The sequence below is a fragment of the Bacillus rossius genome, chromosome 2, assembly GCF_032445375.1.
Source record: "Bacillus rossius redtenbacheri isolate Brsri chromosome 2, Brsri_v3, whole genome shotgun sequence".
Classification (NCBI taxonomy): Eukaryota; Metazoa; Arthropoda; class Insecta; order Phasmatodea; family Bacillidae; genus Bacillus; species Bacillus rossius.
This window is the reverse complement of record NC_086331.1, coordinates 29,205,002-29,218,271: the sequence shown is the minus strand read 5'-3', so window position 1 is coordinate 29,218,271 and position 13,270 is coordinate 29,205,002. Positions and strand designations below refer to the sequence as shown.

The following is a 13,270-nucleotide window of genomic DNA, read 5'->3' as shown; positions in this document are numbered from 1 at the left end:
GTGCGCAGTCCTAAAAAAATAAGAACTCACTTGAATGTTTAACAAAGTCAGATACATTTCATCATGGCAGAAAAGCCCTTTGCATCAGATACCAAAACAGGGGTTAACACAAGGTTCACATGAGAAATTGTTTAGTGAATGGTACCCAACTAAAATCATCTACATGAAAAAGTTGGTGTTTATGTATGTATATGCATCACATAAAAAAATTGTTTGTGAAAGTGCAGATTCACTGAGGCACCCTAATGGGTGGATGAATCTGCCTTGCAGCAAGGACAATGCACTTTAACCGACAGCAGGCATGGTCCTTCACTTGTTGACATATTTATAGATATTTTGTGTTCATAATTCTAAGAATACAATTAAAGTGACAAATTTTTATATCTTTTTAGGTTTATCACTTTCCTTGGTTGAAATTATAAGATGAAAAGTTCACACTTCAAAACATATTAAGAAGACTAATGTGTGTTTATATAGAGAATTGAACTTCAGAATACATCATTTCAGTTAATGTGTCTGTTTTTAGGAACTAATTATATGCATTATCTGAGGGACTAGTGTAAACAGAACCAATTTGATATATTATCTGTAATATTCAAATACTTCCTATAGAGCATACAGCATTTCTTGTGACAATACAAATCATTTTTGGGCACATTTTTTTTTTTTGCAGAATTTTTGATTTTCTGTACAAGGAGAGAGGAATTGTGGGTAAAATTTATTACTGCCTTTCAGAAACACTTTGTGTGTGTCACTAAAATTTTATGATGCAATCAAATTGGTAGTAGCATAGGGTTTGCACCCACTTTCCTTCTCTGTTTCTGCAATTTAATTTGAACCATTGGTTCCGTGTATAATGTAATGTTTTACGTCATGGAATCTGACACTATGCTTTTTGTGATGGTAATTGTATTTTTTTTAATATTTACATAATATGTTATCAAATAATCCTACTATCAAGATATTGAAAACGTTATTTTTTTATTTTTAATGCATAATTCGTTTGTCATTGTACTGTTTTGTTTATTATAATGGACATGAAAGTAAGCAATGAAGTATAAGATTTGAAAATATATACTTAAATACATTGAGTCCTTTTTTTCAATTTACCATACTCTTTCCATGATGTCATTTTAAAGATAAAGAAGAATATTATTTTGGAGGGTTTGAAAAAAATTAACCCGCCAGTACATGGATAAAAGAAATTTACATGATTGCATGGGCTGGGTCTCACAGAACCATTAGTAATTTTTTTTGTTTGAATTCTTTTTTCTTTTTTCATTGTTGGATATACCATTAACATACAGTAAACATTAACACATATATAAAAAAAGTTGGAAAACAATTTGTCTATCTTAATTTTTTTCAAAACACTACTATATTGTGCACAAGATTACATTAAAATACAAATGTGCCGTTAAAGTTCAATTGTAAGCTTTATCACACTTTTTATTTATTTGTTTGTTGTAAAAGTCCCACAGACAGACATTAGTCTTTTATGGTGGGCACAACACCTGGACAATTACAAGGTTATCACTGCAAATGTAAGGACTCCCACCCGTCTGCACCATAGCAGGCTGGACAGACACACATGGCCAACACATGAGGATGTGAAGTGATAACAAATATAAACAAATCACCAATTCAACAATTACAGACAACACAGATGACAAGAATTAACATGTAAAAAAGGAAATATAAACATATGAATTATTCAAATAACAGACAACTAGACAAAAGTTATAGAAACATCAGACAATTAAGGTATTATGAAGAGATGTAGAATTTAAATATAGAAATATTAGAAGTTACTTACAGCAATACAATAACAACAACAGCATGAGAACGATAAATAATTGTTTTACAGAAAGGTATACCTAAAATACTAAAGTTTATAAATTGTTGGATTTCGTGTTAAGTTTATTATAATTCATAATGAGTATAAATAAGATTGTTATTGTTAAAAAGAGTACATAATGAAGAAAATAGGCGAGAATTAAATGGGGGTATTCTTAGGCCTGTATCATCAAGAAAATGACTGCATTTTATTTTATAATTATAAGGATTATGAACAAAGAGCAAGTTCCAAATAGGCTCTGCAATCTGCAAGGGGAGTTAGATTAGGATGAAGAAAATCTTTTTGAATAACTGAGTCAATTTATTTTGTATACTTTCTAATTTATCCACATCAGCCTTTTTGATATAATTCCAGATAACTGAACAATATTCTAATTTAGATCTGATTAATGCCAAAAATAGTGAGATGATTGAATCTGAGTTGGTAGCGTAATAAGTAAATAAGAGCAAGCGGTCTTTTTGAAGTAGAATATAAATAATCAACATGCGTGTGGAAATATAATTTTGAATCAAGAATGTCAAGATCTTTCACAATGAAATATTTGAAGATAAGGGTGTTATTTAATTTATAGTTATAGTCTACAGAATCGTATTTTCTTGAAATTAAAAAATTGAAAGATATTAACTTTGTTTTGTCACTGTTCAGAGCAATCAAATTTAGAAGACACCATGTATTAATTTCAATAGTATCTTTCTGGAAAAGTGAACAATCATTAACTGCGGTTACATATTATTTTGTAGATTTTCAGATCGTCTGCAAAGAGTTCACCAGTTAAGTGATTTAGAACCAGGGTAATATCGTTTATAAATTGAAGAGGAGAGGTGATAGAGTAGCTCCTTGCAGTATTCCCGAGCAAGCATGGTGCAAGGAAGAGTTCTGATTGTTGATGGACACAAAAAAAATATATCTTGTTAAGATAACTTGAAAACCAATTTAAAATAATTAACACTTAAACCAAAATCAGACAGCTTTTTCAGGAGCAGGCAGGGGTTATTTCTTGGTGCAAAAGAGGCCTAGAAGTGGTGTGGGAAGATGGCCAAATAGAAGGCATACCTCCCCAGGAAGTGGCGCTCAGAAGTGGGAAAACAGTGTTACTAAGGGACCCACTTAATTGGTAAGAGCACCGGAAGATGTCAGTCCAAGCACCAAGTTAAGCTAGGGCTGTCTAACTTAAGATCTGGTCTGAAGAGAAGAGTGGGAGCTAGGTCCTACTGGATGATGCCTCAGGACGTGTCGCTCCCAAGCAGAAAATGTGAGGACTATAAGAAGGGGAGGCATAGAATATTTCCTAGCGCATCCTAAGATGGCACACCGAGGCTGCACCACGGGTGCGTGGATGGGTCTTTGGGCGTCCCCAGAAGGTGGAAGGTGGTGTTAGACGGGGGCGATGTATGCTGGCGCGTGCCACTTCGGCACGGAGGCGCATCGAAATGCAATGCTGGTGTCCAAGCGTCCGTGCGCATACGAGCCAGCGGATAGCACAGGCGCGACCCCTGCACGGAACACTGGAGACTGTACACGCTGCTAACAGGGCGTGAGATGGCGTGGCGAGTCTGGCCGCTTAGCGCAGTAGCACTAGCAGCGGGCAGACCGACCGCCCAATGTTTAAATAATTACTACATTGGATGGTTAAAAAAAATTATGTGTGAGCCCCTGAACACTTATCAAAAGAACGAATAAATAGCATGAGTCTGTGCCGATAAAATCATTAATTTGCGTTACAGTATGCCAATGTAACACACACAAAAATGCTGCAAAATAACATTTTAACATAGCCCTTATACAAGTTAATAAATAGCGGGCATTATTTAAAGAAAAGCAGCAGAACTATATACGTTATTCACGCTTAGGAATTACTGGCAACTTTAAATATAAGAATATATATCATGTTTCTAATGACAATGAAAGTTTAAACTGTCAGAAAATTAACATGTATAACAAGTTAACATAAACATAAAAAGTTAACATAAACATTAACATAAAAACTGCCCCGCATGCTGGACATCCATGTACAAGTTTCAAATCGCCTTTTGAATTGTGGTTACTGGAACAAGTTGTCGCTCTCGGACCAACTCGCTCCCTCAGCTCTTTGAAGCTGACAGGACTGCAGACCACACCCGTGGTGTGCCACGAGCATTCCACGAGTCCGGGACTCGTTGGCAAACAACTGCTCCGTGCCGCGTCTCGGCACCGCAGTCCACCCACTCCACTCTTGCAAGGTGGAGTTTAACGGGGTACTCAGCAGCTGTCTTTAACTGTTAGACAAGACACGTTCAGGTCATGTCACCGAAGCTTATCATGTGTGTCGTGATCAGTGACGCTTGCATTGTTATTGTAAGTCAGTCAGATGTCATGGATAATTTTGTCTTAACCTTGCTCACAAGTTCCTGCTACTGTGCCATGCCTTCGCCGTCTTCCCCCCCCCCCTCCACTAGTCCGTACTTACATGTGCCGCAATGCCAAGTTCTACTCGCTCTCGAGTCAAAAGTCAAAACTCCCGTTCGGCTATGCATTACCCATCCCTATAATATTACACTAGGAAGTGTACTGGACAGTACACTAGGATGTTAGTCAGTAGCAGATGTCAATCTAAGATTGTGGTGGATACCAGTGCTAGCGAACTCTAATAGTTGGGGTAAGAACCATCTACACGACCGTCCAAAATGGTAGCCCCAGCAGACAGCGTTATCACCCAATCCCCCTCTTCAACGCGCTCATTTTGATAACCCACTTGCCACTGCCCTAGATGTCTTTGATGTGGTAGATTAAGGAGCAGGAGGAAACTTTTCAAAATGGCACCATGTAATAAATGTCTTTACCACCATAACCCCCTGCCCACCATGATTAATTTAAATATACACTTTCCATACCTCTCCCCCTTTCCCCTATATGCCTGTAGATAACATTAAGTGGAATGGGAGAGCAGGAGGAATTTATAATTCAAGATTGTTCTTTTATCTATAGCAACAAGAATCATTTTCTCATTTTATTTAAACCTGATAGGTATATTTTTTGCAGTTTATGATGTGTTATCCACGAAAATCATGTGTGTAAATATTTCACTGTGCAGATTCTTGGGACAATAACCAAGCAGTTTTGCGACAACTATAAGAGTTTTTAAAGAATTTACTCACTTTGTTTTGGGACAGTTAAATTTCAAAGTCATTTGCAAAGTGACATTTTGGATGCCGCTGTGGAGGGGCACTAGGCAACGCGTACAGTTCACCTTGAAAATGACATTACATCGTAGTGCACAATATTAGGTGATGTGACAAAATGTGAAATCTGGAAAGAAGACTGGTGGTGCAGAGCTGGTGATATAATGACACAATTACGCTATTTAAGGGTCCATCATGCTTTCAAACTTTCGTTTCCAACTGTTGTTGATAAAATAAAGCTGGAGGCTTATAGGCGCAACATTAAAAACGTCACCATAAGGCCATGTTTTTAGGAAAAGTAAGTTAAATGACTTTAGTTTACATTAAACTATATGTTTATAAAATAGATTCTAAAATCTACTGTATAATTGGTGGGATCAGCCTATCAGAATCCTGTCCAGCAAAAACGAAAATCGCTTACGTTTCCATCACAACTAATCTTTAAAATGGCGAAGTACGCATGGCGTATATAAGAGCAAATGAATTGGTTAAAAAAATTATGTTTGTGTGACGTTTGTCTCTAAGTAATTTTACTATAAAAAAGTGAAAAATGGCACACTAACTTCTAAAGATTGTAACAATTATTTTATCATGAAATGGGTAGCTATGTTATCTAAAATTGCATTGCTTGAAAAATAATAACATGTCACAATATTCCATCTTGCTCTGTGATGTTTTATTATTATTTCAAAAGAAAGTAAAATATTAAAAGTTTAAACTCACTCAGACCATTATTAAGTTTTGATAGTGTAACAGGTTTTCAAACACTTTTAATATGGTTGGTTGGATATTTTTAAATGGAAAAATTTGAAATCCAAATTTCTTAAAATTTTAGATTTCTAACTTGGTTGCCACGAGCAGGTTTTTTTGTATCTAACGATACGAACACATCTGGGCCACGTCGATCGTGTTGTGTATGATGCAACCAGACAATGTGGAAGAGTAGTTTAGCTAAATTTGTTGTATCCAATAGATTTTTATCTTGTGTAAGAGTTTGCACAACATATTATTAAGCAAATAACTTCTTATATTTAATTTCTGAAACTGCCACTGGCTCTGTAGAAGGCTAGTGAAGGTAGTAAGCCATCTTCACACATGAAAAAATAAAAGCTGCACTGAACACTAATTTTACAAACACTTGCGTTAACTACATTTTAGGATTATAATTAAAATTTTTTTATCAGAATATTAATTTAAAGTGCTGTCTGTTTGAAAAGTATGTTTATCTCTGTTTCTATCAAGCTCTTTCATCAAGCCCTCTAGTCCCATCATCCTTAGTTCCAAACTCGTGAAATGCCTAACTCGCCCACGTCATATCACTGCCTTATATTTTTAAAGACAGCAAGGCGCAGGACATAATAATTTTAGGGAAAGAAAAAGGCAAATGTTCAAAAATGACTTTAACTTTGCCATATATTTTATATTATAGTAACATGCTACTTATGCTTTTTGGCTAATTAGTTTATTGAATTTGCTTAATTAAAAATAATACTATAGATATTGAATCATTTTTACCTTTACTCAAACTTTTTGTAAAATACAGTAGAGTCTCGCTAATCCGGACTTGCCGGGACCGGGCCCATCCGGATTAACCGTAAACAACTTTAAAATGTAGCAAAAACAAGTTTTATAGGCAAAAGAAAAAACCTTATTGATTAAAAATCAACGTTTTTTTCTTTATAAAGTACCTTAAGAAAGCTATGTACATATGTATGTGCATATTAACCAAACTATGTATTGTACATACGTAATTAAATAGTATAAAACTATTAAAGATTTAAAACATTTACAATTCACTCGAAAAAGTCTGTAATATTCTTTTGTTTCATTGAAGAATGCCGTCGTTTCGCCGTGCAATCTCGTTGGCGCCTCAAGGTCAGTAGCTGAGCAGACAATGAGTCGCTATGCTTCTCAAAGTAACTCAGCAATCCCTCCAGCATTGTAGTCCAGCTTCGCCATGAGTTGGGCCAGCTGATTCCTCCGTACCTTCGTCGTCATCTTCCGAACTGTCTATTTCAGTTGCCTTGTTTGCAACGCACGCCACCACGATTTCATCGTCAGTTAACATTTAATGACCAATACCGCTGTCACTGTTCATCCACTCTGATACATTCTCCTCCGTGCTGGCACAACCCTCCAACTGTTGAAAAACTTGTACAAAATCAAAGCTAAATGAAGTTTGTTGAGTTTCGTCTTGTCCCTTGTTTTCCTATGAAAAGCTCGGTCACAATTTTTTTACAGCTTTTTTGAAGATTTGATGGCTTCATTTCTTCCCACGCTTCTGCAGCCAAGTAAATGACAGTCTTTGTGGTCACTTTTTAATTAAGTTAGCTGACGGTCTGCTACTTGTTGCTCTAAAAGAGACATGATCAATTTTTTTTCCTATATCGCCGTTTCATTGCTTCAATCGCACCTTGAACCATAGGTAGTATCAAAGCAGTCACGTTTGGTGGCAGAAATTTTACAAAAATTTCACCATCTCGTAATTCTTCTTCACTCGGGTGACACGGTGCATTGTCAATTAACAACACATCTTTTTCTGGGTGGTTTCTGTCTCTTAAAAGCTGTTTTCTTATAGGAACAAGTGCTTAAAAAAACCAAGCTTTAAAAATTGTTCCATCCATGCATGCCGATTTTTGTGAAGTGTACTGGGCTGGAAGAGCATTTTTATTAATATTTTTATGGGTCCTAGGCTTTTACCAAAGAGGAATTTTCAAATCGCCAGAATAGTTACTACAAGTAAGCAAAGACGCTTTTTTTTTTTTTTTTTTACCTTTTGACCTTTGGCTACAGAATCCAACTTTGAGGCTAATGTTTTTTTGGAAGCATTTTGTAATTTGATCCCGTTTCTTCAGCATTTAACACTTGCCAAGGCTCTAAGGTTTCATCTTTAACAAACTTCTCAAATTTTACTTTGAAGTTTTCACTTGCACTATTTTCACCTGACAAAAATTTCATTGCTTACACTAAGTTCACGAACACCATGTCGATCGTTCCAACGAGTCAGCCATCCCACACGGACAGTAAAATCAGGGTCGACTTTTAATTTTTCATTGAGATTGAGCGCGAACGCTGGTAATGTTACGCCTGACAGCGGAACGCCTTGTTCACGTTGTTGGCAAAACCAAATGTACAAAGCCTCGTCTAAAGTTTCGTTTTATGTTTTTTTTTAACGTGCTTCTGTTACTCAGACTGTCATTACTCACCATTTTCACACAAAAATCTTCAATTTTTTTCCAAATTGTTTTCCAATCAGAAACAGTCTGTTTTCCCACTCCTAAATCTTGCGCGATTCTAGTTAATGATTCACCCGCATCAATACGAAATAAGGCGTGGTGTTTTTTGCTCCATTGTTACAGTCACTTTCTTACGTTTAGTAGCCATTACGTTGCTCTTAATAAGTTCACACAATAAGACACTCGCACCTAATAAAAATAACTGTCACGAGAACCTATAACCAGCACAGGTAACCACCTACTGAAGGGAACAAAACAACTCGCGAGTACAGAGTGAGTCACTTCTCGAAAAACAGACGATGAGCAGAAAACGTGGGTAAAACTTTCGGCAACTAAGGGTTAGCGACCCTCTCTTAGAATTGTATTTTCTTCTTTTCTTGTGTCACAACATTCTTTTTTTCATCTTTTATTTTTTTTTTAGATCCGTCCGGATTAGCTAGACTCTACTGCATGTCTTTCAGTTACTTAAGCACATAAAATGTACAGGTTCATGTTTCTGGAAGAAATATTATGTGTTATTAGTGTATTAAAAATTAATTTAATATGTTGACTTTAATAATGCACATTTTAGAAACGGCCGCATCAGCCGTACCAGTAATCAGTCTAAATTATTGTTACGAGGCTACCAGAGATGTGGTCCGGCCAGCCAAACCGGCACGCAGGCCAGGCGGATTCCTTGGCAAAACCCGCCTCCTTGAGAGGTACGATACAGGTACACCCATCCATCCCCTACCGCAACTCGGAAACCCCATTAGTGGCCTTTCCAAAGAGTCCCGAGTACCTCTCTGTATCATCTGGAGTATTCTGCAGGTCTACAGAGCACTGTTGCGTAAAGTGGCTTAACTAAGACGCCATTGTTCTCGCAGCTTCGAGTATGAAGTCAGGGGACTTTGAGCTTTCTGATTATCATATTAATTCCCATTTGCGGCACTGGACATTACACTAACATATGCAGTGCAAATGGCACATGTATGTTTTCTTGGTGGCAAATGAAGCGTGTAAAATTATCAGATCATAACTTTTCGACAAGTTATATCTATTCTTTAGATCATACGTAATCAATACAGATAGATGCATTCAATGATAACAAAAAAATAATTGTAAACCTTAAGACCTGAATAATTGAGAGTGAAACTTAAAAAATAGTAAGCTCTGCCTGGCTCGAAATACATTCCAAGAGAACAAATCATCTAAGTTATCATCATTAGTTTTCTCTATTCTCACAGCGTGTGCGCGAGTGAAGTTCAAGTGAAGGATACTCAGTCACATCGTCACAGGAAGATCTCAGCCAAATGTACTTGTGGTATAATGTAAAAATTATTTTTTTTTTAATGTTTAAAGAGCTCAAAGCTTAAATTATAGTACATAAATTGTTACTATAGTACAGTTCACTTCAAAAATAGTTTTCTTTGTGTATTATAATAAATTACTGATAGTACTTTAGTACACAGCTGTAAATTCTAGTGCAAATACTACAGTTATAGTAGTATAGGGTAGACCGGGGGAAATCGGGTCACGGGGTAAACCGGGTCATCGTAACAAGATCTGCTGTCTTGTGGCGAAAGAATGAACTGGAGTCTACGGAACCTACCAAAGAGTGCTGCTATCTGTCTATGCAACCTCCACTACAAGGCGAACATCGTCTGTAACAACATTCTGGTAGTCTGTGCGACATGAACCCGAACCTGTGTAGTCCTGAAGTGGAAAATTCTTAAAATGTAAGTTTTATTTTGTTTCAAATAAGCTTTTACGTTCGCATTTTGAAATAGTATTGTAGTTTAAGTAATGGAGTACGAAAATATGTACCCAATTAACATTCTTCTGCATTACTGAAGCTCTATATGTTTGACAGATTTTATAATATTTTTCTTTTTTTAAAAGTGCGAAATGGGGTAACTCGGGTCACTGCCGTTGGGGTAAAACGAGTCACTGCATACAGTGGGGAAATTGGGTCGCTTCATATATTTTCTATATATTGTGAAGCACTTTATTCTTCTTTCTCAATTTTTAAGTTAAGACCTATTCTAAATAAGTGGGAAAAATGAATTTAAGGTACATGACTTCAACTTTAGTTAAAATTGGTAAGTACTTTTAATAATATTGAAGTTTAGTACATGTTAAAATAATGAAAATATTATCCATGTAAATATAGAATTACGAGTTCACTGCCAAAGATGTAAGTGGAAGGAGCACCACAGAAGAAGTGAGATGCCTGTTACCAACACCGGAAAAATTAACACCAAAGAGAATAGGTGAACGAAAAACTGTTGCTTCTCTAAGGCTACTGTCAAAATAGAATCGCACATTGTTGGAATCCAGGAAATTGAAAAGCAAGAAGCAGGTGTTAAATTAAGTTCAAAGCAAAGCAAAATTGAAGCTCTGAAGACGAAGAAGCGAACAAAAACTAAAAACACATCCGAGTTGGAAATTTTGGAAGAAGGCCAGGATGATGAGGCAGATGTTCTCTGCAACATGTGCAAAATTGCATACAAAGACATCAGAAGCTGCACTGCTGGAGACTGGATTCAGTGCCAGTATTGCAAAATGTGGTACCATGAGCGCTGTGTCAATGCTTTTCAGTGTAAACAGTTTATATGCGGAATGTGTCTGTCAAAACAATAAAGAAAATCTGTTGATCCGATTTGCCCCACTTGTGATCCGATTTACCCCACTTCTGTCCAAATCGGGTCAAAACATTTCATTTTCCTTTGATCAAGTTTAATGTCAATTCGTAAGGAAGATTGGCTAAGGTTTGTATGTAAATATGTACATAAATGCATGACTGATATTACTGTAGATTATTTTATGGTAAATTAATATTGGTTTTATACTTATTCAGGAATTTCAAAAAATTGACCCGATTTCCCCCGGTCTACCCTAGTTCTGGTACTGAAGTTTGATTACTGTAAAACTGCTCTATTGTTTTTTTGTGCTCATTTTTCTAATTACATCAACTATTTATAAATCAGTGTCGCCCAGAATGTTGGATTAATGATAATGTGCTATCTCCAGATGTAAATGGAGAAATATTTTGAAAATGAGACTATTATAGCCAAGTTATATGCAGTATCAAGCTGTGGAAACACAGGATATTGACGGTTAGTGAATGAACAATTAGTCAAACAAAAAGTTTTATTGCCTGCCTTTTTTCATATAGGGATTTACTCTAGAGCTTGAAAGTTGACAAGTTTAGTGCATTCCAGGTAATCTAAACACTTAAGAATTCTTGCTAAGTGTATTCTTTCAGTGAAGAAAGAGTTAAAACATATAACCACTTTTCCTAATATGTGGTCACTTGCAACAGTGGCAGTGATGACTGGTGAAGTGTGGCAAACATGTGTGGGTACAATCTTGCAGCATGCACCAGCAACCAGTTACTAGCGACGAGTGGGCTGATACTTAGCATGTTTCTAGAAACCTGGTACAGTCTGAAGTGACAGGCAACACTGTTGGCGACAGCTCACCGGCTGTCACTTAACAGGAAGTGAATTTCAAACATGTAAAATAAACTGAAATACAAATTTTAAAAAATGATTTTAAAAAAGTTTTACGTGGAATTCTTTAAAATAATCCCGAATGTGATAAATACAAAAAAAATGTTTTTTCAACTACATTTCTTGACGTGAATCACACGTAATTTCCGCACGCGCCGCTAGAATGTGTTGCCGGAGCAGCTACGTGGACTATCGAATCATTAGATTTGCAGAGCCCCAATAAAAGCGAAAAAAGATTTGAAAAAATACCAAACCCCGGCTTTAGACCTGATTTTCGAAAAGGCATTTTATTAAGATACCGCCCATCTTGTTAAAACGCTTTCAGAAGTGAATACTGTACAGTTTCCGTTCACTAGCTAAGATGCTACACACCAGCAAGTGGCCACTAAGCTACAATAAATAAGGTAGGTGACGCGGTGGTTCACAGCATCTTGGGCGCGGGCGGCTGCACGGGCGCGCCGGGCTGCGGCGAGAAGGGGCAGTGGAAGCCTGGGTAGGGCGCGCACGATAGCGCCCCCGCGGCGCCCCACAAGTGGAAGGGCTTGGGCGCGGCTCTGCGCGGCAGGGCCTTGTAGGCCGCGGCGAAGCGCGCGCTCTCCTGGTCGGCCAGCGCGAACGGCAGCGGGAACTTCTTCCACGTGTCCAGGTACGACTCCGGGAAGAAGAATGGCTGGCGGAGCTCTGCAAACCAGTCCAGTCGCTGGCGCACCTCGCTAAACAGTTCTGTGACATTGTTACGAGTAGAACTGGGCTCGCAAGGTATAGCCAGCCCAATTTATTGGTTCAGTTTTATTTATTACCAATGTCTACACCATAACTTTAATTAATGCGCCCAAGATCTCTGTCCACAACAATTACTGGTCATTGAAACATTAACACATGCCACTGGAGCTTGGCTCGACAGTGGCTCGCTCTTCTGTTCGCCTCTGTCCGCCTCCTTCACACACTCACCCACACACCCGACTGGCTCGCCAGGCCTTCACTAGCAGGTATCGCCTCCAGGTAGGTCCGGTTCACTCAGCAAAGGCCACTTGCCCTCTTCACCTCTCGCTGATCGCACGGGTATCGCCAGTATCACTCCCCGAGGGGGAGACTCTCTCTCCACTACTCCGCTTTTCACTCTTAGCTCGGAACTCTCGCGAAGGCCGGCGTCACTGCTTTTATTCCCTTGGCAGACTTTCTGGAACCACCTGTGGGGCGGGAGGGGGGAGGTAGAAAGTGTCGTGTCACCTTGGGCCGACCCGACGTCCGAAAAGTCCAGAAAGGCGGTGTTCTTTCGCGCCACTACACGCGACGATCTCGGGAAACCCGCATAATTCCCAGGCCGCTAAAAGGGTCATTGACAATGGCCTGAGGCTAGAGGGTGCGAGGGGTGTGGAAGGGGGGGGTAGGGGAATAGCGACGACCCTTGTAATCCGGCCAGGCACGCGTGGTATGCCTTACGTCAATGGATGGCGCATGACGTCAGTGGCCGTGCGGGGCCGCCAGCCAGCTCCGAACCTGGCTCGTGTCGCGGTCCTGTCT

At 38.3% G+C, this 13,270-nt stretch overlaps 1 protein-coding gene across 1 annotated transcript in view; it reads right to left on the bottom strand.

The window, feature by feature from the left end:
• Positions 1-573: 573 nt before the first annotated feature.
• The window catches only part of LOC134529208 (ETS translocation variant 3-like), a 36,394-nt gene continuing 23,697 nt past the window's right edge, over positions 574-13,270 (bottom strand). Inside the window, exon 4 of the mRNA XM_063363072.1 lies at positions 574-12,427. Coding sequence (XP_063219142.1) covers positions 12,168-12,427 — 260 coding nt within the window. The 3' untranslated portion in view covers positions 574-12,167. The remainder of the gene's footprint in view (positions 12,428-13,270) is intronic.